General features: G+C 39.1%; 2 protein-coding genes across 3 annotated transcripts in view; one reads left to right on the plus strand and one right to left on the minus strand.

Annotated features, from left to right (window-relative positions):
• PPWD1 (peptidylprolyl isomerase domain and WD repeat containing 1) overlaps nucleotides 1-12,812 on the minus strand; it is a 17,212-nt gene extending 4,400 nt beyond the window's left edge. Inside the window, exons 1-9 of the mRNA XM_040579316.1 lie at nucleotides 12,659-12,812; nucleotides 11,569-11,671; nucleotides 10,238-10,338; nucleotides 9,303-9,423; nucleotides 6,332-6,779; nucleotides 5,550-5,740; nucleotides 4,849-5,038; nucleotides 3,275-3,456; nucleotides 466-547 (exon numbers count right to left, since the gene is read on the minus strand). Of these exons, the coding sequence (XP_040435250.1) occupies nucleotides 466-547; nucleotides 3,275-3,456; nucleotides 4,849-5,038; nucleotides 5,550-5,740; nucleotides 6,332-6,779; nucleotides 9,303-9,423; nucleotides 10,238-10,338; nucleotides 11,569-11,671; nucleotides 12,659-12,812 (1,572 nt within the window). The remainder of the gene's footprint in view (nucleotides 1-465; nucleotides 548-3,274; nucleotides 3,457-4,848; nucleotides 5,039-5,549; nucleotides 5,741-6,331; nucleotides 6,780-9,302; nucleotides 9,424-10,237; nucleotides 10,339-11,568; nucleotides 11,672-12,658) is intronic.
• Nucleotides 12,813-12,833: 21 nt separating this feature from the next.
• CENPK (centromere protein K) overlaps nucleotides 12,834-25,508 on the plus strand; it is a 32,565-nt gene continuing 19,890 nt past the window's right edge. Inside the window, exons 1-2 of one of the 2 annotated variants that reach the window (XM_040579324.1) lie at nucleotides 12,834-12,945; nucleotides 23,438-23,542. In XM_040579324.1, the coding sequence (XP_040435258.1) occupies nucleotides 12,943-12,945; nucleotides 23,438-23,542 (108 nt within the window). In that variant the 5' untranslated portion in view covers nucleotides 12,834-12,942. Of the gene's footprint in view, nucleotides 12,946-23,437; nucleotides 23,543-23,648; nucleotides 23,755-25,508 lie in introns of those variants that run through there. The other variant, XM_040579325.1, reaches the window with a different exon arrangement.

Genomic DNA, 25,508 nt, shown 5'->3' on the forward strand with positions numbered 1-25,508 from the left:
AAGCATTCAGAGCTTCTATAAGTGATAATGGAGTACTTGTGAAGAAGAATCAAGTATACTTGCTGTTCCTGCTAGTGAAGTGCTAGTGAAGGACAGAAACCTGACTAGCTGTACTTTCTGCAAACACCTAAGCTGTATCACTTTGACTCTGGTATAACAGAAATAAGCCTTGCAAGAACTGCCTTCTGACACCAAACAAAATCTTAATTCAAGCAGGATTGCTGAATTGATCTTTCTCTCAATCTTCAGATTTTCTCCACTTTGTCAGCTGCAAAACAACTATAAAATAACACCAGTAAGTCATAAAGCTGTTCAGAACCTCAGAGTTGTTGAGACTTTGAAAGGAACTCTGAAGCCATTCCAGAAATAGTTTGTGTGAAAGGGAAATGAAAGAGTTAACAGAGAGGACTGACCACAAAGGCACAGTATCTAAACCAATAAAAAAATTAGTTTTGTACAAGTTACCTTGATGATACGGTGAAATATGTGTCCATTGTAATAACCATTTCTGCTGTGCACACAGAAGTTTTCCACTGTTTTGGGACACCTAAAATCATGTAACAGAAAATACAGGCTACAATAAATATTGAACTGTATGATGGTAAGGCCATAAAGATTTCAGCTGAGACCAAGATCCTGTTGTACTGAGCAGTGTTTCAGCACACGGTATAGAAAGGGCTCTCATCAAACAAGGGGAAAAAACCAAATCCCCACCTCCTCAAACCCAGAGCTAGGAACAAAAAAACCTGAGAGGAGAAGAAAGTTGCGTGATTACCCAGGAAGGCAGCAGCAGTGTTGGTAATACAGGGATGTTTTTGTTATTGCTGATCAGTGCTTACACAGAGCCAAAGCCTTTTCTGTTTCTCCCACCACCAGGCTGGGGGTGCACAAGAAGCTGGGAGGGGACACAGCCAGGACAGCTGACCCCAACTGACCACAGGGCTGTTCCATACCATATGATCTCATGCTCAGCATAGAAAGGTGGGGGAAAAAGAAGTAAGGGGGGGACGTTTGGAGTGATGCCGTTTGTCTCCCCAAGTAACCGTTATGTGTGATGCAGCCCTGCTGTCCTGGAGGTGGCTGAACCCCTGCCTGCCCGTGGGAAGTGGTGAATGAATTCCTTGTTTTGCTTTGCTTGCACATGTGGCTTTTGCTTCACCCATTAAACTGTCTTTATCTCAACCCACCAGCTTCCTCACTTTTACCCTTCCGATTCTCTCCCCCATCCCACTGCGGGGGAGTACGCGAGCGGCTGTGTCTGGCTTAGTCGGCAGCCAGGGTTAAGCCAGGACAGTCAGCAACCAAATCCATTTCCTCAAAGCCTAGTTCAAGGCACCACTGATGAGATATTCCTCCCCCAGCTTACTACTTACATAATTTATTTAGAAAACAATTAAGGAGCCTATGGTCCCTAAGCAGAAAGTTGTTCACTCTTTTACCTCTATAATTACATTAAACTACATATGTAAGATGTCCAGTGTTGCACACAAGAAGTAAAATCTAAAAATTCAATGTTTTAATATTCCAGAACTTGCAGTCAGCTGAGTCAGCTATCCTCTGAAGCTACTCACAAACACTGTTTGGAGGCAGGGTAAAGAAGTGGAATATTACTGTTCATGGAAGAAAAAGGGAAAACAAACAAACAAACAACCCCTTCATCTTTGTGGCTTGATTTTTTACTTCCGAGAGATTTGCTACCAGAGTGGAAATTCTTTGCAACAGCTCTTCCACTAGTTTTATAAAATGGATTAGCACCCAGGGTAAATCTACACTGACAGGTTTATGCAGTCATGCACATTCTCCTAGCAGATGACAAAATAGCCAAGTTGAATCCATAGCTGTAGTTACTTTAGCTGTGACAAAAGAACACTAAACTTGAGCTTTGTGGTACTGCCAAGTAGCTTGTGAAACACAGCACCAATGGCATAACTAATGAAACAAGATTATAGTGCCAGTTCCTGCTGAGCAGTACATTGTCATTCACAACTTTATTCCATGAGCACATGGCCAAAGATTTGGAGGGCATAGAAAGCCACATCTAAATGCTCTTGTTTCAATTTTTTAATCACATTCATCTTGAAGGTATTTTAAATCCAAAGCTCAGCTGGGAAGAAATACTAGAACAAGAAAGGACAGACCTAACAATAACCAAGCCTTGTAATACTGTATTTAATTCAACACTGCACACAAACCATTGCAGTGAAGCACTCAGCAATATTATGCATGCAAATATAGTGACACACTAGCTTGATGATTTTAAAAAAATATAATAATAATTCAAGAAATAACGTAGCTTTCACTGGCAAAGGCTGTACTGTTACAGCAATCTACATACTGCAATTATGAATTCCAGGAACTAGGGCCTGATGCAAGGAGACATTGGTGAAGACAGCAGTAAAAGACCATCAGCCCAACAGGGTAGAATTGAGTTTGTGCTTATGACAAAACATTAAGTTGTTTTTGGAGAAGCATGGTTTAAGTTTCCATGTATAGCAATGCAATATATAAATTTACTTTATCACAACGAAATCTTTGCATATATTAGCATGACAAGGAACTGATGCTGACATAGTAACTTTAGCAATTGTCATGCATAAAACTCATTCAATTACATGCATCACTAATGTGACATGCTGCTACAAATTTTGTGTTGCTCTTAAAGGAGCTGGAGTAACATAAAATGTAGTAAAATGGCCACATTTGGAAGTTGCAAACTACTATTCCTCTGGCTTACACAGACCTACTGCCAAATCTACTGCTGCTGCCAACATCATCGTTCTTTCTCAGGATGGAATCAAACAGCACTGGCTTACAAAAATACATAGCTCACAGAAGAGCATCATGACCTAGCCACATCTGCAGTTCAGAGAAAGAACAAGTTAAAAAAGGAATAAACTCCTGATTTAATAAAAAATTCTTTTTTATTTTAATTAAAAAATAATAAAAAATTTAATTAAAAATTATTAAAAATAAAATTTAATTAAAAATTAAAAAATAAACTTTTTATTTAAATAAAAGCAAAAACCATTTAAAAATCCAGCCCTGTGTCCCCCACTGTTATTTAGACCTATTTTTACCCTTTTATTGTCCAGAGTCAAATTCCTAGCTTCATGTATTAAGAAACTGTCAGGAAACAAGGACAGTAGAAAAAGGGGAAGAAAATAATTATTCCTAGCTTGAAAAGTAGGTCTTTGATACTGCCACCAAAAGGCATGGAAGGAAGGAACCAAAATAATGGAAAAACAAAATAACAGAAAAACTACCAAATACATACTCAACAGGAAAAAGCTTGATATGAATATCTCCCATGCTTGTGTGGATGATGGCACTGTCCGAAACTCTTTTGGGACCTTCTGCCTGAGTGGCTGCCATGACCTCTTCTTTAGAAGGTTTCTCATTAAATACATCTCTGTCAGAGTCTGCACTCTTTGTGTCTTCTGGTTCACGTTTAGTAAACTGAAGAACAAAAGAACAGAAGGTTAACTGTTCGGCTTTCTCTTTCTTTCCCTCTTATCTTACACACTGCTCTGCATGCAAGACATCAATGTGATTATTCAACCTGCTAAACACTCAACTAGATTTGAAATGTAAACAGATACTTCAGTCTACCTTTGCATCTCAGTGTTACATGTTAGACCATTTCCACAGTTGCAAATTCCAGTATGACTACATGCAAATCCAAGTAACTTTTTATAATCTGTTACGTTTAAACTTCTTCCTCTTTTCAACAGAAAGCCCACAGTAGTTCAGCATCTTCTTCTCCAAAAAAAGTCAAGAATATCAAGTTCTTCTGTTATATTCAGACAAAAGCAGCAGATTTCATCACAAAACTTGCAGTTTCACTACAAAGTCAAACAAACCTCTTGTTCCAATACTGCATAAATACAAAACTACACAAAACCAGCAAATTTAGGAGGATTCTCCTCAAAACAGGAGAAATCCCAGAAATTTGATTTTATAGTACTTGTAGGAAAACATCTAATAAGCCTATGAGCACCCGAGCATCCACTTAGTTAAGCAATACATTTACATATCAAATGAGCATTACTAAGTCTTTCTGCATGCATACAATCATGTTTTCTCAAACAGTGAGTAATGTTTCCAGATTTTGTCTAACTTTTCCTTCTCAACTGTCAAATCCTTCAGAGTCATATATTCCATTATATATGACAGATTAACCACACAAAGCTTTAGAAACTATACTATCTTGCTCCAATGGAAAATATGACCAAATTCCAGCACAAGTAACAGACAGACTGATCTCTAACATCTATGGTGATCACATCCCAGATCAACTGCTAACTACTCTGGAATTGCTTGCCTGTTTGGCTTATCATTATTATTATTATTACTGCATCTCACCTAAAATCTAAATTGTGATCAGGAAGATAACTCCTGTCTTAGCTGCCCACAGTGTCTTTGGTGCTACTAAGTCCTGATGCTGCTCTGAATTTAATTATTTTTATTACCTATTTTATACATAGTTAATTATTGTTTCTTTGTCAGTATAAGATCTGGTTCGGTTTTTTACATGTTATTAAAGCTTCTTTTCAGCTAGAACAAAAGCATATAACCTTCTTGGAAAACTATAATTTAGTCAAAACCATCGTTTATTTAAACTGCTTGAGCAATAATGAAAAAAGTAAAGCTGATTCTAGTCAATTTATAACTAGTTCAAGCTAAAAATTCTAAAATATACTTGCAATATAAAGGGACTCCTCTGGAAAAGCAGCGTTCACAAATACTCAAGACAAAAAGCACCAGAAAGATGCAAAGAGAAAAATAAAAAATAACGCAGAGAAAATATCAGTACAAGAACAGAGTTATTTAAACAGAAAACACACACACCATGTAAAACCTATTTTTTTTGAAAGCGGTGCAGATTACTGTAGGATCTGCCTGGATATTCTGGAGAACAGGATTTTCAGATGCCTTCATCTCTATAGTGATTGCAGCACGATGTTTCTTTGCTACTCCTTGGAACAAAGCTAGCTGCATCATTCTGATGTTCTCTTGTTTTCCCAAGATACGAATACACCTGAAGTACAAGATGTAAAAAGGTGTAACTACTGTTAGCTGCTCACAATGAGAGAATGTCTGCTTTCTGACTACAGGACTCAAAGCAAAATTCCAAAACCCTCTCAAAATAAACAATTACTAACTGGTTTTATGATGCTTCTCTATTCAAGCTTGCTACATAATTTACTAGTCAGCTTCCTTTTGCAATAAAATCCCAAAGTACATGTACATACCCACATGTACTTCACGTTATCACATCCATTTAGCTAGAGATTAAATGATTACACATTTTTAATATAAATAAGCTTGCTGTGTTTTCTCCTCATTTTACTAATGGTTAAAACTGCAACAACTAATTACAAAGCATGGAAGTATCTTACGTATACTCTAATGTAAGGCTCCCAAATAACAACAACAAAAAAGATTAGAGCTCCCCACAGTTATACCAAGTTTTAAATATACTGTAAATCTGACTGAATGTAGATTTCGAAACAAACACACTTATCTCAATGTGTGTCATTGGAACTTACCTGTTAGTCTCTACATTTATAACCTTAATGCCCAACATTGTTCCATAGAGAACAAAGTGTCCAGTTTCATCAAAAATTATATTAATTAATCGTACTGCATCCACTTTCTCCAGCTCACGCTCAACTGCCATACGTCGGCCAAACTCCATGTCTGGTAGCTGCTGTCTCATCTGCTGAAGTTCAGTAAACATCTACAGAAAAAAAAAAGAGAAAAAAAAGTCACTATTAAACCATATTTTAAACTTTTGATCCAGCAAAAGACTGATCCACATGCTTAGTAAATACAGAATTCAAGGGAGACTACTCCACTCAAACATAACTGAAGAATTAAAAATAAATACAAGTAATACTCCCTTTATTTTAATGACCCAACAGGTATGTTGTAGTACTAGGCCTAAGGAGAAAAAAAAAAAAAAAAAAAAAAAAAAAAAAAAAGAGCATGTAGCTGTTTAACAAATTTCTTAGAAGATGACAAATCTAATTCAATATTATATTATTTGAAATGGGCATTTTCCATAATTGCTTTGTAAGAAAAAGGAATCTAGCAATCTTAAAACACAGATAAAAATCAACAACTCTGTTTCACTACATAACTAACATAAATCAGTAAGAATTAATTTTGGGGCAAAGCAATACAAGAGGCAAGGAAGAACACAAAAAAACCTTTCCTGTGAGAAAAATACAGCAAGGAAGCTCAGCTTTAGAAACAGATGGTAACTTAGGTGAATGTCAAGTAAGTAGAGAAAAAGGCTCAAAACAGAGAGAAGCAAGATCAAACTTACACTCAGAGACTCATCAAAGACTCTCATGAGCTTCCCTGTCAAAAACCGAAAAATTCTAACTTTTCTGTCAGACCCAAGAGTGGCCATTTTCTTGCCATCAGGTGAAAAACTTATACTGGATGGGTAAGCCTTGCATTTTGCAAACTCATATAGATCAGTATCTGTTTTATACTCCCAGTTCACATTCTTGGGAAATTCATATTCATGAGGAGTGCCAGTCCAGTACTCAATCATCCCAGATTTGTCAGAAGACACCACTACTTTGTAGACAGGGTTCAACCGTATCTGAGTAAGAGAGGATGTATGGAGTTTATCAAAAACATGAAGTGGCTGGTTATTTCCTCGTCCATCATATATGAATATTTTTCCTGTGCTCTTCTCAGACGTTGCAACAGAAGATATGGCATCTCCAGGGCAATATACCCATTCACACTGGCCAGGGTAGTAGCTGCAACAAGAAGTGGAAGGACATACCAAAAAAAATTATGTTAGTTAGATAAGAATCGGGTTATGCTATAAACTTGAAATTAATTATCAGAAGTAAATGTTGAACTTTATTTACTAGTCCTGCTAATATTTGTCTCACTAAAATTCAACAGTGTTATAACCAAGCTTTTCCAAGCAACACAATTCAGTGGATGGCTCAGCCTGTTTCTGTTGCTTCTGTATTCATAAAGAGGCTGTGATAGAAAGCAAAGGCAGAAGGTGGGGATAAAAGAAGAATAAGGATGGAAATCTAGCTAAATAGCACAAGTGTCATTAATAATTACTACTCAACTTCTATGACTCAGTAATATTTCCCTTCCATCTGTTAAGTGATTAATGCTTGAGTGGAAATGAAGACAACTGCACCTTTGCCATACACTTACAGAAAAGTTCAAGTAGATCTTGCAAAAAAACCCACAAAACCAAAAAGCGATGTAAAGTAAAATTAAGACAATCACCCTATATTCATTAAGTGTCCTGAATGAATTTATGAATTAATTTGCTACTAGCAAAAACATACTCTACAATAAAAACATGCCAGAGATACGATCAATAACATTAGTTATGTCTGTTTTTTAAAAAGCAAAAATTTTGAGAACCAGAATGCAAACTAAATGACAGACAACAAAGACATTATAGTCTCCATAGGAAACTCATATTTAGTAACTTTCACAAATTAACTAACAGATACTGAAGGACTGACAAATGGCAGAAACTAACTTGGATTTTCAATGCCTGTGTGGTAAAGATTATCAGAAAAAGAAACATGACCAGAACTTTGTCTCAGATTCTCTAGAAAGAATAGGATCAAATAAATACATCAGTAAATAAATCTCATGCCCCATTGATCTATGCAACATTATCCAGAGTTATTGCAGAAACAGCTGCCCTTCTCCAGATCATTAACGGAAGCATAAAACATGGGGATCTGCAGATAGCTACACTGTATGTATTAGTTAAAACTGAAAGGATCTGAAAAATTTGACACAAAGTTGATCAACGCTGGAACACACCAGTATATACCTATCAAGGCAGGCAAGGAAAGGCAAGATGATGCAAGCTGAAAAGACCATACAGAACTTAGAATTCTACATTAACCATCGAACATCTGAGCAAACAGCCCTGAAAAACTTCTCAGACAGGTCAACAGAAACTATCTGCTCAATAAAGAGTAATGTGGAAGACAGAGCAATAAACATGAAGTTTTAAAAGGCTATTCAGGACAGTGCTTATATTACAGCTATACACTGTTGTTCATGAAAGAGTTCACTTCATGTAAAACCCAGTTATCTCTGAAAAAATACAAGGGGAGGGGAGAGTATTTATTACTCAGGTTGAAAAAATGTATTAAAAATAAAGGGAATATACTATAGAAAAATGTTATAGGAAGCATTCTCAGGTTATCCCTGATGCAAAACTGATGCAAAACTGATACAAACTCTACTTCAGTTTTCCCTGAATTCTCAAACAGAAAAAAAGCACCTTCTATTGTAACAGTAAATCAAGTTTTTCTTTATATTAAACATTTTATTTCATCCTAGAATTTTAATAGATTTCTAGCCGCAATAAAGGGCTGCTAAGCAGAAACAAGCAGCAAAAACAAAAGATGAAGGGTAACTGGAATTTTTCCACAGCAGACAGCCAAGAGGTAATCAATTCCTATAGGCTGTGTACATTACCTTGGCAATGATACTTAAAACTATAAACAGCAAAGCAGGTAAAATAAGCTTTTATCTAAGCATCCTCAAAAGCTTTTTTTTTCTCCCCTGAGTTTATATTTCTATTCAGTTTCACAATTAACTAACCAATAGTAGACTATGGAGGAATAATTTTTCCAATTTTAAAAGGCTTATGGAAATATCAGTACTTCTGCCAGTCTTGGTACAGCACTTAATGATCCTCCAACCCTCCAAAACCACTCCCTTAACAGTGTAGGCCTTGTTTTCCTCCAGTATTGTTATAATTCAAATAATATCTGCTCCTGTTTCTCTGAGATTTTTCAGCTATATACTTTATAACTACAGAAATCCTACAACAGCAAGACTAGGAAAACAACAACATTCTTTCTAACAGGAAGAAATTTCAATCCCTACGACAACAAATAAGAACACACACAGGCCAAACCCCTTCTCTACTGGAACTAATAGTTAGCTATGACTTTTAAATTCAATGCCAAACAACAACAAAAATAATTACAGCTAGCTAAGTATTTTGAGAAATACCACCTCTTTATGCATAATATTTGACACTGAGGAAAGGCACAGACCTACTCCACTCATGTACTGTTGCATGCAGTCATAAGTTTTTCTATTCAGTCAGGCAGTCTCCAGCCACTGGATGCATTTCAGATAATGCAGTTTATTGAGCTTCATCTGACCGGAGGGAAAAAAAAAAACTCAAAAAATCCAAACTACTGACTTACCTTTTAGCAAAATAACCCCATTTATAATCCCAAACTAACATTTTTAATAACTAAGTAACTTACCCAAGTTTCAGCATGTTAATCATATCGAAGTTGACTACATCAAACACCTTCATTGCTTTGTCATCTCCAACCGAACAGAATAATGCCCCCTCCGAACTAACAGCAATACTCTCAATAACACCTATTTAAAAAGTTAACATACCATTAAGACACGAGAAAAAGACATCCTTCATTTCAGTATTCCACAGGAAAAAAACCTACAGTGGTTTAAACCTGTTTCTCAGCTGTTTCTCCACCTTTTTTGACTTTAACTACTCAACCTTAATTTAAAAACAAAACCAAAAAAGAACCAAACACAAACCAATACTTTATATCCTACCACTGTTAGAATCAGGTACGTGATAATGAACTACTTAATCATATATATAAATGAAAGATTATAACGGCAATTACTTTCATTTAAAATGTTCATTTAAAAAAGTTGAGAAAAAAATTCTGATACGGTAAAAATTATGTGTTCTTCGACTTGCATCTCTCAAAAGAGAAAAAAGCAGCAGAACTCTATTACAGTCCTGCTACTAACACACATAACACTCAAAATACTGAGCCTTCCATACGTTTTTCACAATAGTTGTATTTGGCTGGTAGCCTTTGTTCTCACATGGTGCTTCTGTATATAAGAAGCTGACAGTTAAGATCAGGAGCCCACTATAACGTTGTTTTCTAACAGGCGGGGCACGAGGCAATGCAAAGAATGAGGGGATCTGTGCTGGAGTCCACATATTTTATCCTCACCCTATCCCTCCTGCAGTTTGGGAACAAAACTCAACAGGACATGGGAATGAATGAAGATAGGTAGATATGATTTAATCCCTGACTGCAGTAAATGAATCTCACAACCCTTCTCCTCTTTATCTGTACTCCCTCTTCAAACAACAGAGACAAAGGAGGAGGAAAAAGTGAGGTTCTTTAGAGAAGAAAAAGCAACTTCTCACCCAGGTGACTCCGGAAGTGTTTAACAAACTCAATCCCTTCTTCTATTTTTTTCCAGAATTTTACATGTCCATCATGGCTGGCTGTAATGATAAAATCTGTCCTACATTTAGGAAAAACAAATAACAAAAACAGAAAGAAAAACATAAGATACACACATTATGCACATTCACACTAGGTAGTAATGTACACTATAATTAATGCTGTGTAGAGAATGAACTGTAAAGAAATTACTATGGCAATCTGTCTGAATGGGTAGTATCACTCCTGGAAAAGCAAATAATTAATCTATGAAAAGTCAGCAGCCTAAATTGAATAAATATATAATACTATCCTTTTTGACTATATAAATTTTACTCCTATTTTAGGTCTGTTTTCACAGTAGTTGCTATTTACGACCATTTTATATATATATATATATATACACACACACATAAAGAGAAGAAAGCTATGTCCTCCACCTGTGCATTTCTGCTGAATCATATTTTGTTCAGATGCAGTCAGTTGCTCTCACTCCTGTATATACTGCACACTGCAACATGAATTTTAAGACCCTCTTTTAGTCTATTTAAACATTTAACTTGATTATCAGCAAGCCCTTTCCATAATTTTCAAAAAACACCTTAAAATACCACCTCTGAACACAGTAACTTGCCATTATTAAACTTCTACAATTAAAACTTCCTAGTGATATCATATGATTAATAAAATTGTATGTATTGTTAGTAGTTTGACTTTTAAGACCATTGGAACAAATGAGTTGTTAATGGTTAATCCAGGTTACAAGCATTTTCGAATGCCCTGCTACACGCTTCGTTAAGCACCAGCAAATTCTTTGAATGGGGAAAGTACCACCACAAGATGAATGAGCTGAGAAGTTTATCACAAGAAGCACTACCTAGGGGGAAAGTAATTCCAACAGGGGGAGATTGCAACCACCATCTCAAAAAATGCTCCAGACTGGAAAAGAACAGAGACTGATCATGCAGACTAATTAAAACAAGAAGTGAGAGAGTTGCTTAAGGCAGGAACACATGAAACAAAGTACTGAGTAACATAAGTTATGTAACTTGTAACCAATGAAGGCTGATGTCCTTGCTTGCTGAACTGTGTAAATAAAGTGTAAAGTTTTGACACTTGGAGAGCTAGGCATTTGTGGGTGACCACCTAGCTCCCTGCTTTGTGGCAACTAGAACAAAGGGATAGAAATACCTTGAGTCAGTGTATGAACTGGCACTGTGCACCGGCTAATGAGTCCGGCTATGGGACAACACCAGCATGAACAAAATACATTCTGACAATGAGAGACAGCAGAAAAAAGGAAGACACTTACTTAGTACATGTTACATGTGTAATGACATCTCTGTGCATGTAACTGCGTTCATACATGGAAGCACAAGGTAGATTTTCAAGATAAACATGTTCAAATTCCAGAACTAAAGAGAACAAAAAGAAAAATTAGGACATTTTTTTCCATATCATTACCTCTAGCTTCTGTTCTCACTTACCCTTGAATAGCTTACTCCCATTTTAGTCAGGAATACGCTAGGATTTTGAGCGAACATAACAAAAGGGGTTTCCACTGTGGCTTTGTGCTAAGACTTACTGATTCTTGGTAGATTAAAGACACTCAAACTCTGCTTTAACACATACAACTGCCCCTTTTCAAAGCAACCATTACCTTGGCTGTTTAAATGCGTTGGGGAAAAAAAAATCAACACACCAAATTTTTAAGGTAGTGTCAGAAAACAGGTCGTCTGCACCTAATCTTCTTTCAAAACCAAATTTATCCCTATTGTTAAGACACTGAAGGTCCCATGCGAGTATCGTAGTTTACACTAGCACCTACCTATTTCATTGTTTAACCGGCTCACCTAAAATAATCAGATTTTCTGCTTTTGTCTCCGATTTTTACATCCTAACTGGTAATACCTGCACAATGGCGTTAGTTACTGGACCAGCAGGTTTGCATCTGCCGAACTTCTTTAAACTCACATTTACGTTACAGTGATGCCCAGAAAGCTGTGAGTTGCCGAACACATCAATTCCATATGTCAAAATTCAGCCTAGAGACTTCTACTCCTCCAGCTCAGGGCAGCGATCCAGCAGGCCGCTAACTCCGCAGCTGTAAGCAGCACGGCCCCAGCACCGCAGGCCCTGCAAGGCGGGCCCCTTGGCCGCGGGAACCAGGAACAACGGCGCCCCAGCCCGCAATGCCGCACGCCGGGGGCCCTCCCGCCCGGTCACCGGCCGTGCGAGGCACCGCTTCAGGCAACGGGCCCCGCGCCCCCGCCCCGCCACCACCGCCCGGGGGGGGCCCAGGCGACCCCACCGCTCCGGACTCGGCCCGGGAGCGGCACCGCGGGCGCCTCGAAGGTCGCGCCCCAGAGAACGGGCGGGCAGCGGCTCCGCTCCCCCGTTACCTCGCCTCTTCTTCGCCTGCGCGGCCTCTCCCGGGAGCGGCCCGACCCAGCGCTCCTCCTCATCCTCCTCCTCTGCCTCTGCCGCCGCCGCCGCCTCGCTGCCGGCTGCCGCCTCAGGCTGCTTTCGCTTACGCTCCGGCTCGGACGACGCCATGCTGCTGCACGTCACTTCTCCGCACCACTCCCCGCCCTCACCACACCCCGCGCCGGGCGCTTCCTAAGTGACGCGGTGGAGCGCGCGAAGAGGAGTGCGCGGGCCGGCCGGAGCAGAACGGGGAGCCATCATGGTAACGGGCGGGAGGGGCCGGCCTGGGCGCTGGGCTCTGGCCTCTGCCCCCTGCCCCGAGTGTCGCCGGCCAGAGGGGGACTCCCGGGTTTCGGCGAGCGAGCGGGCGCGCGGGGCGGGCGGCCGTTGGGGCCGCGGGGCTGCTGGGAAAAGCGCGGGCTGGTGGCTGCGGCCGCGCCCGCCTGGGGAAGGGGCCGCTCAGCCCCGGCCCGTGAGGGGTAGCCGCCCCTCTCATGGTTTTCTGTGCTGGTGTACGTATGGGGTGTATGTCAGAGTTTAGTCAGCTCCCTGTCTTAACCTCTTTTATGACCTTGTTTGTATCCTTCTGTTTTTCTCCTTCCTAAGGTGAACTGCCGGTTTGGTGGTTTGGTTGGTCAGGTTTGTTGGGGTTTTTTTGTGTGTCTTTTCCCCCTACCAGTTTTCCCAAGGCCGCCGTTGCATTCCTTTCTCATCTCTGACTTTGTTCCAGTAATTGGTCTTTTTGTGTTTGTTGACATGAAACATTTCCCATAAAGCTTGCATATTTGCTTGGCTGGCATAGTGCCTGCAAGGCATGCTTGTCCCTTCTTCTATTTTTTACCTAATTATGTACTTATTAATTAGAAGGAATAGCATGTTGAAACTAGAAAGTATTAATATTAATGGCATGCAGGAAAAAAAAAAACCTTCATTTTTCAGGTACGGCATCAAAAAGAAACCTAATTTTATCATACAGAAATAGGGAGAACTGCAAACTGCAACTGAACATGACATTTTGATGTATATACTTTACAAGGTAACTAACAGTGGTACCGTAAAGTCAGTCATGGAGAAAAACCTTCTAAGACTTGATTTGCCGTTGTGTAAGGCCATGTATGCTTTATTACAGCACTAGGAGCATGGGGGAATGTTTCCTCCGAGCGTGGCCACCAAGTTACTCAAGGGTACATACTATATATGGGAGAGTATTTGCATATTCATACTGTATCACATATTCATTTTTGTTCACATACAGGATTGGTTACAAGTTTTTCACCTCTAATGCAAACTAGTACGGTTCCTCAGATAGCACTACTGGTTTTTTTACTAACTGCGCATGCTCGCCAAGTGAGTTTTCCCTCTCTGGGCTGGGGGGAGCTGCAATCTCCCACTGCTGCAATTACGTTTGTCCTACTTTCATCTAATTTTCCGTGCGTTGCAACACCTTATCAAATTGTCTCCTCTTGGGGCCAGAACTTTCTCACTTGGAGGCTTCTTTCTGGGTAACTTAGATAATGGTGTTCTTGTTATCTGGTCTTTGTTTCCTAAGGTTGACTCCCTTGATTAGAAGTCCTTGTTAATCACTTTTGATGACTTGAGAAACAGCTTGGCCTGAACTACGTGCACAGATTTGTTTAACTTAAGCTAAACACTAAATCGGTTTAGTAATTCAGGAATTTAAGCCTTTCGCTGAGCCAGCAACCCTCCCTTAACAGAATAAACCCCCCCCCCCCTTTTTTTTTTTGATGTTTTGAATCATTTCAAAATTAAAAGCCTCATGTATGTTTGCTCATTTTCTGGGGAGGTTCCATTTTATACAGTTACATGCTATCAGCAATATACAACAGTGATTGTTACAATAGTTACAGTTTCTAAGAGATTAGCTAGCTATCCAGTTGCTGACCACCTGCCAAATTTTTGAAGCAGCTTGTTAAGTTAGCTTCCTTTTGCTGTTTGCCATAATCTTCAACTGGCCTTTGCATCTCATTAAGTTGCTTCTGGTGATCCCCAGTAACATTTGGGATATGTAAGCAACAGTGTTCATTGTCTAATTTAAGTACCCATATACTCCATGTTCTTTAGCTAGTAGTAAATGTTATGCCATCCGTTTCTGTAAAGTACTTTTGGTATTTGCTTGTACTTGTTCTCCTATCAGTTTGAATCCTCTTTCAGTTCCTTTAGCTAGTGTTTCGACTTGCCGTGTTAAATTTTCTAGCAAGTATCTATTCTCTAGTGCCAGATAAAATAAAGCTCTGAAGTCCTCAATTCACTGGTGCTGAGCTGGAGGGTCCATTCCATGGCTCTTCTGCATTTTGAGCTCTTTTAATTTTCCCCCGATATTTAGATTTGATTGGTTTCTGTCCCCATGTGGGGTATAAGGTCAGTAAATCTAGGGTTACTGGTAGAGTTAGCTGTGATGCTTGTTAGATTTCTCATTGTTCTGAAACCTTGCACCAGTTTTATAATCAAATTTTCCTGTATTTCACTGAGGCTTGTTCTGGTCAATGAAAGGATGAACAAAAACTTCTTTGTAACTACTTAAATGAAAATCACTGTACCATGCTACAAATGCCTATGCCTATTGATTTAACAGCTTATATTTAATTTTCTCTTGTCCCATTTAACCTTATTTATTAATCCTGTTTATTTTGAGAGGGACCAGCTGCTCAGCTGTCTATGATGAAGGGGCTCATTTATTTCTTGAATAATGTATCCAGGGTCCTTTGCCCCAAACTTTGCCTGCTGTATAGGTTGTTAAAAGGATGTGATATGGTCCTTTCCACTTTTCCATCAGAGGTCCTGCATTCCAGAACTTGATATACACCCAGTGACCAGGCTGGAAAGGATGAGTTGGTGTATCGCATTCCAAGGGTCTACTCATTGTCACATACTTCTGAAGTTCCTGCAAAACACTCCCTAAAGATACTACATGTGTTTTCAAATTTAATTCCCCCATTATATGGGTTTCACAAGGTATATGTGAAGCCTGATAGGGCCACCCATACAACAGTTCCTGTGGGCTCAAATTACCCTTCCCTTGAGGCTAGGTTCTCGTTCTTAATAATGCCAGAAGTAATGTCTGAAGCCAACTCATAGATGCTTCCCAACAAATTTTTCCTAGCTGTTGTTTAAGAGTGTAGCTCATTCACTCCACTTTACCACTGGATTGTGGCCTTTATGGAGTCTGGTAATCCCAGGTTATGAACAAAATTTTACTCAACTGTTTTACGATTCTGGTGATAAAATGGGACCCATTATCTGATGAAATTCCTAAAGGTACACCAAACCAGAGAATAATTTCCTTTAACAGGATTTTGGCTACCTCCCTTGCCTTGTTGGTTCAACAAGGGAAATCTTCAGGCCATCCAGTGAAGGTATCGACCCAAACCAAAATATGTCAATATCCTTCTTTTCTGGGTAACTCAGTGAAATCTTTTTGCCAATAATTTGCAGGAGAATTTTCTACTTTGGTCAGTTAAATGATCAACTTAGTAGTAGTATTTGGATGTTTTTAAGACATATTTCACCCCTCCCTGTAACAGATCTGATAATCTCTGTCATAGCCCTACTTATAATTGTCTTCTGCAGGTGTTCACTAAATTTTCCGTTCCCCAATGCACTTTATTATGCTCCTTCTGGGCTATCTCTCTCATTACTACAGGTGGAACAATTACTTGTCCTGTGGGTGTAACTGCCCATCCCTCTACCCATTCTTTGGCCTGCAACTTAGTTATTAACTTATTATCCTCTTTATCATACTTTGGTGGTGCTTCTGGCAGGACTATTTCCTTTTCAGGTAATAGAGTTAGGATACCTTTTTCTTCAGCCTTCTTTGCAGCCATGTCTGCTAACTGATTTCCAGATTCCAGAGTGGTTTTACATGCGTGATGTGCTTTGCAATGCATAATTGTGACCGCTGCTGGTTTTTGAATGCTCTTTAATAATTCCTGGATCTGAGGCACATGTTTGATCACAGTTCCTTGAGCAGATAATAGTCTTCTCTTTTCAAATGGCTCCATGTGCCTGAACCACTCCAAAGGCATACTTTGAACCTGTCCATATGTTGGCTCACTTCCACTTGGCTCAGGTCCAGTGCCCTCATAAAGGCAATCAGTTCAGCTTCCTGAGTAGAAACCTTTGGAGGTAAAGCTTGTGATTTTATTACCTTGTCGATGGTAGTTACAGCATATCCAGATAACTGTTTTCCCTCTCAAATGTAGCTGCTGCCATCATTACACAGTTCCCAATCTTCATTCTTCTGACAGAGTATCCTTGAGATCTAGTCACCTGGAGCAGACTTCCTCAATAGTCTGCGTTAGTGTTCTGGGGCTCCTACCTGGTCAGCCAAAACAAACACGGCAGGGTTAATAACTGAAGTAATTTTAAGACATACATCATCTTTTTCTATTAATATCACTTGATACTTTAACATTCTGCTAGGGGCCGAGCAATGTCCTCCTTTTTGTTCTAATACTGTGAATTACCATGTGTGGTGCATGTACAGTAATCTTCTGCTCCATGGTGAATTTACAGGCCTCCTAAATCAGTAGCACAGTTGCTGCTACTGCTATAAGACATCCAGGCCATCCTGAGCTCACATTATCCATCTGGAGAAGTAAGCTACAGCTCACTGCTGAGGCCCTAAAAATTGTGCCAGAACTCCTAAGGCAATACTTTTTCTCTCATGGGTAAAAAGTCTGTTAAATCAGGTAATCCCAGCATGGGGGGCATCCATCAGAGCTCACTTCAGCTGCTTGAAAACAGCTTTGCACTCTTCTGTCCAGTCAGTATACCCATTGTAGGAAATTTTCAGTAGCTCATACAGAGGTTTCACAAATAATCCATAATTGGCTATCCGGAGCTGACACCGTCCAACCATTCTGAGAAATGCTTGTAGTTCCTTGAGAGTTTTAGGCTCTGGGAGGCAGCAGATAGCCCCTTTCCATCCAGATCCCAATTTTCTCTGGCCGTTCAGGATTTCAGACCCCAAATATGTAACTGATTCCTGGATAATTTGAGCCTTTTCCTTTGATACTTGATATCCACTAACTCCCAAGAAATTTAGAAGGCTTATAGTCATGGAAAGACACAGTTCCCTAGTCTCTCCTTTAATGAGAATATCGTCCACATATTGTAGTACTGTTCTCTGATCATTTTCTTTCTCCAAATTTCTAAGTCCTTTGCCAACTGATTTCCAAAGATGATTAGGATATTTTTAAAGCCTTGTGGTAAAACCGTCTAAGCGTATTTCAATTTCCTTCTTGTTTTGTGTTTTCCCATTCAAAAACAAAAAGCTCCTAATTTTCAGTGTCCAGGGGAATACAGAAAAAGGCATCCTTTAAATCTAAAACTGTAAACCATCTCTGCACCCCTGTAAGGGTTATTAATAATGTGTATGGATTTGCTACTACAGGATAAATATCTTGAGTTATTTGATTTATTGCTTTTAAATCCTGTGCTAATCAGTATTTACCATTGGTATTTTTGGCTGGTAAAATAATTGTATTTCAACTCATACTCCACCAACAATTTGCATTTCAAGAATTTTGGAATTATCGGTATCAACCCATTCCTAGCTTCCAGTTTTAGGAGATACTGTTTAATTCCTACGAGGGATGATCCAGGCTTTAAGTCAATTGTTACTGGTTTTGTCCTTTTGGATTTTTCTGGGACCTTTCCAGACCATACAATAGGAATCACAGCATCTTTGACCTCTGAGGGTATCTTTATCCTTTCTGGGGATATACCCTGTAATAACAAAGCTGCTGCCTTGAGATACTTAGTTTCTGGAATTAAAATTTCTGTTTCTCCATTTTTAAATTGGATTTGTGCTTCCAGTTTTTTGAGTAGATCTCTCCCTAATAACGGTTTTGGAGAATTCAGCAAATATAAAAACTGATGAGTACCCCTCCTTTTTCCCAGCTTCATTGTTAAAGGGTTAAAAAATGGTGGTTTCATGCATGCTTTCACACCAACAATGCTTATATTCTTGTTGCTCAGCTCCCCCTCTAGAGTGTTCAGAACAGAGTAAGTAGCTCCAGTATCTACCAAAACCTCAACTTTTTTGTTTCTCAGCTTCACTTTAACCAAGGGTTCTGCTGGGAAAAACTCCTCCAGTTCCCCTCATTCCTTGCTTACTGGAAGCAAGGGTGTGGGGGGGCGGGTCTGATTCTTAATTGGACACTCTTGTTTCCAGAGTCCATCCCTTTTGCAGATAATCAATTTGCACATTGATTATCGCCTAGCTGAGGCCTGGGCCAGAGACCCCCCCCTCTCAGGGGTCTGCCCTGTCCTTGGCCCCTTCCCCTGATCCTAGTATTTTCCTGTATATCATGGTTTAACCCCAGCCAGCAACCAAGCAACATGCAGATGCTTGCTCATGCCCCGCCACATGGAGGGGTGAGGAGGAGAATGGAAAAGGAATGTAAAACTTGAGGGTTGAGATAATAACAATTTAATAACTTAAACAGAATAAAAAGGTAATAACAATTATAACGGAAAGGTGGGGAAAAGGATAAAATCCAAAGGAAAAGGGAGAAAGGAAAACAAGTGATGCACAGTACAACTGTTCACCACCTGCTGATCAATGCCTAGCCAGTCCCTGAGCAACGATACCCCCCAACCCCCAGGTAACCCTCCAAGTTTCTGTACCAAGCATGATGCCTTATGGTATGGAATACCTCTTTGGCTGGCTCAGGTCAGCTGACCTGGCTGTGTCCCCTCCCATCTCTTGTGCCCCTCCAGCCCTCTGGCAGCTGGCAAGGCCCAAGAAACCAAAAAATCCTTGACTTAGTTGTTGCTGGGTAATGTGTATACTAAAAACATCAGTGCATTATCAGCATTGTTCTCATATAGCCATCATAGCCAAAACAGAGCACTGTACTAGCTACTAAGAAGAAAGTTAACTCCATCCCAGCTAAAAACAGGACACTGTAATACCACCACCAGTCTACTATTTACTTTTTCCTTTTGACCGTCTCTATTTCCATATGTAATCCAAGCAACATAAAACAACTTTCCTGAATCTCAAGCATTATGTTGTTGTAATTTTTGTAATTTTCTTCTAATAGCATCTGAGGACTGCCCCACAAATAGAGTGGCTAATTCATTTTGTCCCTCTTGTGAGTCAGAGTCAATATCTGTATATTTGCGGGCTACCTCCTTCATTCTCTTCAGGAAATCTGTGGAGAACTTTTTTTCTATCTCGCCTATCCTCGTACAATTTAGGCATGTTTTATTGCCTTAGGCATAGCATTTCAAATTCCAAAGAAAATCCATTTCTGATACTGAGTCAAAAATTGTTTAGGTCCATTCATATTTAGGTCCCGGTTTGGATCAACAGAGGAAAAGTGATGCTCCACAGTTCCTTGTAAAGTTCCTGAATTAACTTGAGCTTCCACATATCGTCTAGCTGCTCAATGTATCATCTCCTCCTCAGTACTATCAAACAAAACCTGTATTACCACCTCTATATCCTTCCAGTCTGGATCCTGTGTTTTAACCATTTTTTCAAAAGCACTAGCCACCTTCTCAGGATGGTCCCTGTAATTTCCAGTGGCTACTTTCCAGTTATTAAAGTCTGTTATTGAAAATGCAACCCTTACTGTAATGGGTCCTTCATTTCCCACAGCCTGGCAGAGGAGAGCCTTTATAACAGGCGTCCTCAAACTGTTTAACCAGGGGGCCGGCGCGCGGATGCAGTGGCAGGCAGTCATCTGCGGCTGCTTGGTTTCCCCCCCCAACCCCCAGCGGGGGGGGGCAGGGGGGTCTGTAAATACCGGGGGCTGGATTGAGGACCCTGGGGGGCCGTATCCAGCCCGTGGGCTGTAGTTTGAGGATCCCTGGTTTATAACTTCCCCTTGTTTGGCCCATGTCCAACCTGCTATTAGGCTAATCCCTTCTGCCCACTAAATTGCTCTCCCTATTCACAGCTACTTTCCCTGCCACCAACATCATCAGCCTGCGACCACTTTCACTTACTCTGCTCACAGCACTAATGTCATCATCAGAACTCTTTCCCAGTCTCTGCTGGAGAGCAACCATTAACTCTAAATCATCTTCTTTCTTTTGTTCATATAATTTTAAGCATCTCCTATACTACAAGCAGAGCAGCACCTTTTCAAAGCCTGTTCTTACCTTTTTTCCAAAGCCAAGACAAAGGGATCACTGGGAGGTAAATTTATACCTGACTCTTTTTGCCATTCAGGGTGGTTCTTTAAAGTGAAAAGCGTATCAGCATGGAAAACCTTGTCCCATTTTTTTTCTTGCCTTAAAAACAGCATGGTCTGTAACATTGCGTTATAATTCAAAGTGTTGATCATTGACTATTTTTCCCCATCATCTAGTTTATACAACGGCCACCACTGATTATAGAATTTAACTAGGTTGCTTTGAGTTACATTTCCCCGAGAACCACCCCCTATTTGTTCCCAGTGTGCCAAAATACATCCCAACAGAGATTTCTTTAAAATACACCCTTTAGACTGACCAGTGCCCATTTTCTTCTAGCGCACTTAAAATTTTATAACAATATACATGTGTATAAATATATTAAAATATTCAGAGTGCACTACACCAGACAGAAAAAAATATATATCTACTTGAGTATGTCAGGCAGAAATTTACTAGAGATTGTTTCCAGGAGAGCCCTCAATAACCCAAACCAGCAGGGCTTTCACCTTGACGTATGGGCAGGTATCCCAGACCAGAAAGGATGCCTTATGTCTTACCAGGGGCACTTTGCTTTGGAGCTTCTGGTCTGGGGATTGAAGGTCTTCCCCAAGAATCCCTTGGTGCCAGCTGGAATTCCTGTGATCCCACAGATCTGCCAACACTCAATAGCAGTGTCCATTTGGGTTGCCAGAAAATGATACCATGCTCTCAGTGCTGTAATAAAGAATGCCTGCCTTCTAAAACTTCAAATCAAGTCATAGATGGTTTTTCTCTGTGGCTGACTTTACGATATCACAGCGTTGGGGACCACAAGTCAGTCCGATTGTGGTACAGAGGGCTGTAGCATCTCCTTGTGATATGTAGGTTTTGAAACTTTGCATGGAATCAGTCATGGAAATTTTGAAGGTCAACAATAATAAAATCATTATGATCACATAAACATTTTGGGGGGTTTTTTTGGCTATGTACTTAGAGATTTATTTCATATGATGTTTTCATGTTGATGGGTTATATTATTGTGACAGGACGCGGGAGATAGGACTTTTTATTCTGCCCTAAGACCACTTCCAAATTTGCAAAGGTTATATCTCTCCCCCCCAACCCCACTTTCCCCTCAACCTCCCCTTTTTTTTAAACTGATTCAGGCTTTCTTAGTTCTGCTGCTGAGCTTTTTTGCCATGATGAAAATTACCTGTTCAGGCTTTTTTTTTGGTTGTCTCCTTGACAGTTTTTGGTCTGAGGGAAGAAGTAGTATATTGCATCTTAAGACTGCTTAGTTTCTTTATTAACCCTCTGTGGGGAATTTAACCAGGAGCATTTCAGAAGTCTTAAAATTATGTGAACTAGTTTTATGTTATGGAGACATTCCCAGTCTCGTAAGATAATGATGATTTTCCTTTGCAAAAACTATGGTCATTAGACCTTCTCAGATCCAGATTTTCTTGAGTTCTGTTTGTAATTACTGATGCAACAGATTTGCCAGGAAGGCTCAGTAGTATTGTTACCTTTCAGTTCTCTACCATACTTCCAGTGTTCAGTGAGATTTTCTTAACCACTCTGCTACAAAATAGTTGAATTTGCAGATAGTAGTTGACTGTTTCACTTTTTAAATCATTTGTGTTTTCCACATAATTTTCTCTGATGCTGTCTTTTTCTGAAAACAAATAAAAAGTTGAGTTAGGAATTTGTGCATCATTAAGAAGGCAGAGGTGTTTATTTCTTCTTTAGAACTTTTATCATTTTTTATGTCACTTTTGGATCTCTAAGTATTTGGTGGGCTTAGTGATCCATTTAAGTATTTTTAAAGGTTTCCTGCGTCTTGTGTCTCTAAGAAATTCCTGGTTGTTTTGTTTGGGTTTGTTTTTTTTTTAACCTTAAAAATAGAAATTTCCCTTTGGGTGCCATTTTACCCCTTCCACTTTTACCTTCCTTCTCAGTTGCTGTTGTTGTTCATGTCTCTATTTATTTAACTAAGATTAAATTTCTGAACGTGTATGTGTTTCTCAAACTTTTCAATTTTACTTGGGTTGATTTTTTTTCTCTTGGCTGTCCTGGTGCCCTCTATGCTTCATTGCTTGCATATCTTTCAGGTTCTTTTGGGTTTTTTTCTAGTAATCTCCAGAACCTTTAATTTGTCAATCAAAAAGATCCAGAATTCAAATTGTCATAAGGATAAATAGATTAGGGCATTTATTGGAAGGCAGTGTGAAAGTAACTGTCTTAAGAACTTTGTGGATACATGGAAGAAAAGTGAGACTTTGTAGATATGAGATTCTCTTATTTTTTCTTTATTAGAGTTGACCAAAAATAAAAAATACCGTTGCAGATAATCAAAGCTGTTCCAAAAATTTAGAACTTTGTGATTCAATTTTGAAAAGCATTATTAGTATCTTCAGAATTTTCTATAGTAATTTAGTTAGCTGATATTACTGGATGACTGCTATCTAGAAATACAGGGGAGTTAGCACCTGGGATTCAGAGGGATTGCTGTGTTACATATTTGATCTGAAGTAGCAGGTATGATTCTGTAACCTGTTAATAATTATTATAGATCTAAATGGTAACTATTTGCTTGTTAATAGGCTGAATGGTTATCAGAAATAATCGACAACGACTCAGGTTGTCCTGTAAATGCGAAGACAGAAATCGTGGATGAATGTGAAAGTATTTGGACGCAGTTGGAAGAGGTATGCAAATCACAAGTGATAGACTAAGTTTGTTGTAAACTTTCCTCATCATTTTTTTGTTCATCTCCTCATCCTTCACTGTATGCTTATCTCACCCCCTCCAAAGAAACTGCTGTGACAAAACAAGAAGATGGGGAAAAAAAAGAAAAGTTTAGCAGAAAGGCCAAAGTTAGAAATGTTGGCAAGGGTGAAGAATGCTTTGCAGTATCCAGGTTTGTTTATAGTATGTTGATGTTGTATACTCCTATTCTGTTTAACTAAATCATGTTGAAACTAGGGAAAACCTAAACAATTTCTGGTGTTCTGGTAGTACCAGCATGCTGAGACTCAGTCCTTTTCTCTTTAGCCTTATGCAAGGTGGGATTCAACTGCTGTTCAGAAGTACTTCAGATATTAAAGGAGAGAGAATGGGAGGAGAAAGAGGCTGGGAAGGATGATGATGTTAGCATATTCTCATACAAACTGACAGTTACATCCTCAAAGTAAATTTTTCTCTTTATCGATATATGGTCCAGTATACTAATAACAACACTTTAGAGGGAGTTACTTTTATTTAAAGAAATTGCAGGAGGGAAACTTCTAACAGTTCTGAGGGAATGCTACGCACAGTGTAAGGTTCTTCTGAGTCTGATAAAAAATCATGTTCTAAATTATTTTTTGTCTTAATTGCTTCACTCCATTTTATGTGGTATTTATATACTATTTGCTTGAGTTCTGAGCTGTAGTTCCAAATCATTAAAAGTATCAGAAACTGAAGTAAAAATACTTCCAAACTTAAAGTAGGATCAAGTATAGACAAACTACAGTGCACTAATTTTACAGAATGAGATTTAAAAAGACTAGTGTGATTTTTTTGTTGTTGTTATGTGTGAACTTATCTTAATACTGAACAAGTGTCAGGGAAACCTGTGTCTAGGTTTCTGAAATACTGTAATAAGTTATCAATAGAAGTTTTGTTTGGCACCATTTCAGAGGTTGCTCTTTTTGAAATGTTCGGGTTAGTAAGGAAGTTAGAACGATTATTATTTTTAATTTAATTGAGGACCTCTCATATCTTGTATCTCATTCCCAGCATTCCCAAAGCAGTGTAGGAAGAATGTGTATTATTTTTAAAAGCTGATAAAAACATAAGATTTTTTTTTTACTTTGATTGTTGCATCCTGGATGCATCTATGTTTCAGCAAGAAGGTTAAACAACTAATAGTCACCGAAGTAGCTCCTAGGTTATGTGGTTTATGATGTTATGTTCCAGTGATTGTGTGTCAGCATTAGCAGTTTTTATTGGAGAAATCCTATGTTGTGTTTTGGTTCCAAAACATGAACAACAAGGTTTCCAAACTACTGCTTAGTAGTTTAAATAGGGTATACCCTGCCCTGTCTTGAGGGAGGTTAAATGGCTGACACTTAGAAAACAAGAAGGAGCATGTCTCAGGCTTGAGCCTTGGATTTCTGTGGTGGCCTGAATTTCAGACTTGATATACATCCCATTGCAGTCATGGCAGCTGATGTAGTGCACTTCTGAGAATCAGATCATTTCTGAACTGTACAGATCATTGCCCTAAATGATGTAAAACTAAAAATGTGTGTTATAATGTGATTGCTCTGTTTGGAGAGCCAGAATAGTAGCAGGAAGTACATTAACTTCTCAGCAGCTTCCCTGTTCAGCCTTGTCTTTGATACTCTTCCTAGTTTCTCACATTCATCTGTTCAGTGTCATTACCCATATCAACTTTTCCCTCATAGCTTGCCTTTTTCCTCAAATCATACATCTTTTGTTAGCTGCTACTTTTCTACTTTTCAGTTAATTGAAGCTCTACTTTTTTTTCCTGTGGTATGATTTCAAAATATTTCTTAATTTGCCGGGTCAGGCTCTGAGGAATGTGGTAGGAGCCAAGTCAAAACTCTTATTCCTATGTTAAGCAACTTTTGTTGGAATTTTTAAAAATTATGTTTCTTTTACAAAAGG

This window comes from Falco naumanni, chromosome Z (genome assembly GCF_017639655.2).
Source record: "Falco naumanni isolate bFalNau1 chromosome Z, bFalNau1.pat, whole genome shotgun sequence".
NCBI lineage: Eukaryota > Metazoa > Chordata > Aves > Falconiformes > Falconidae > Falco > Falco naumanni.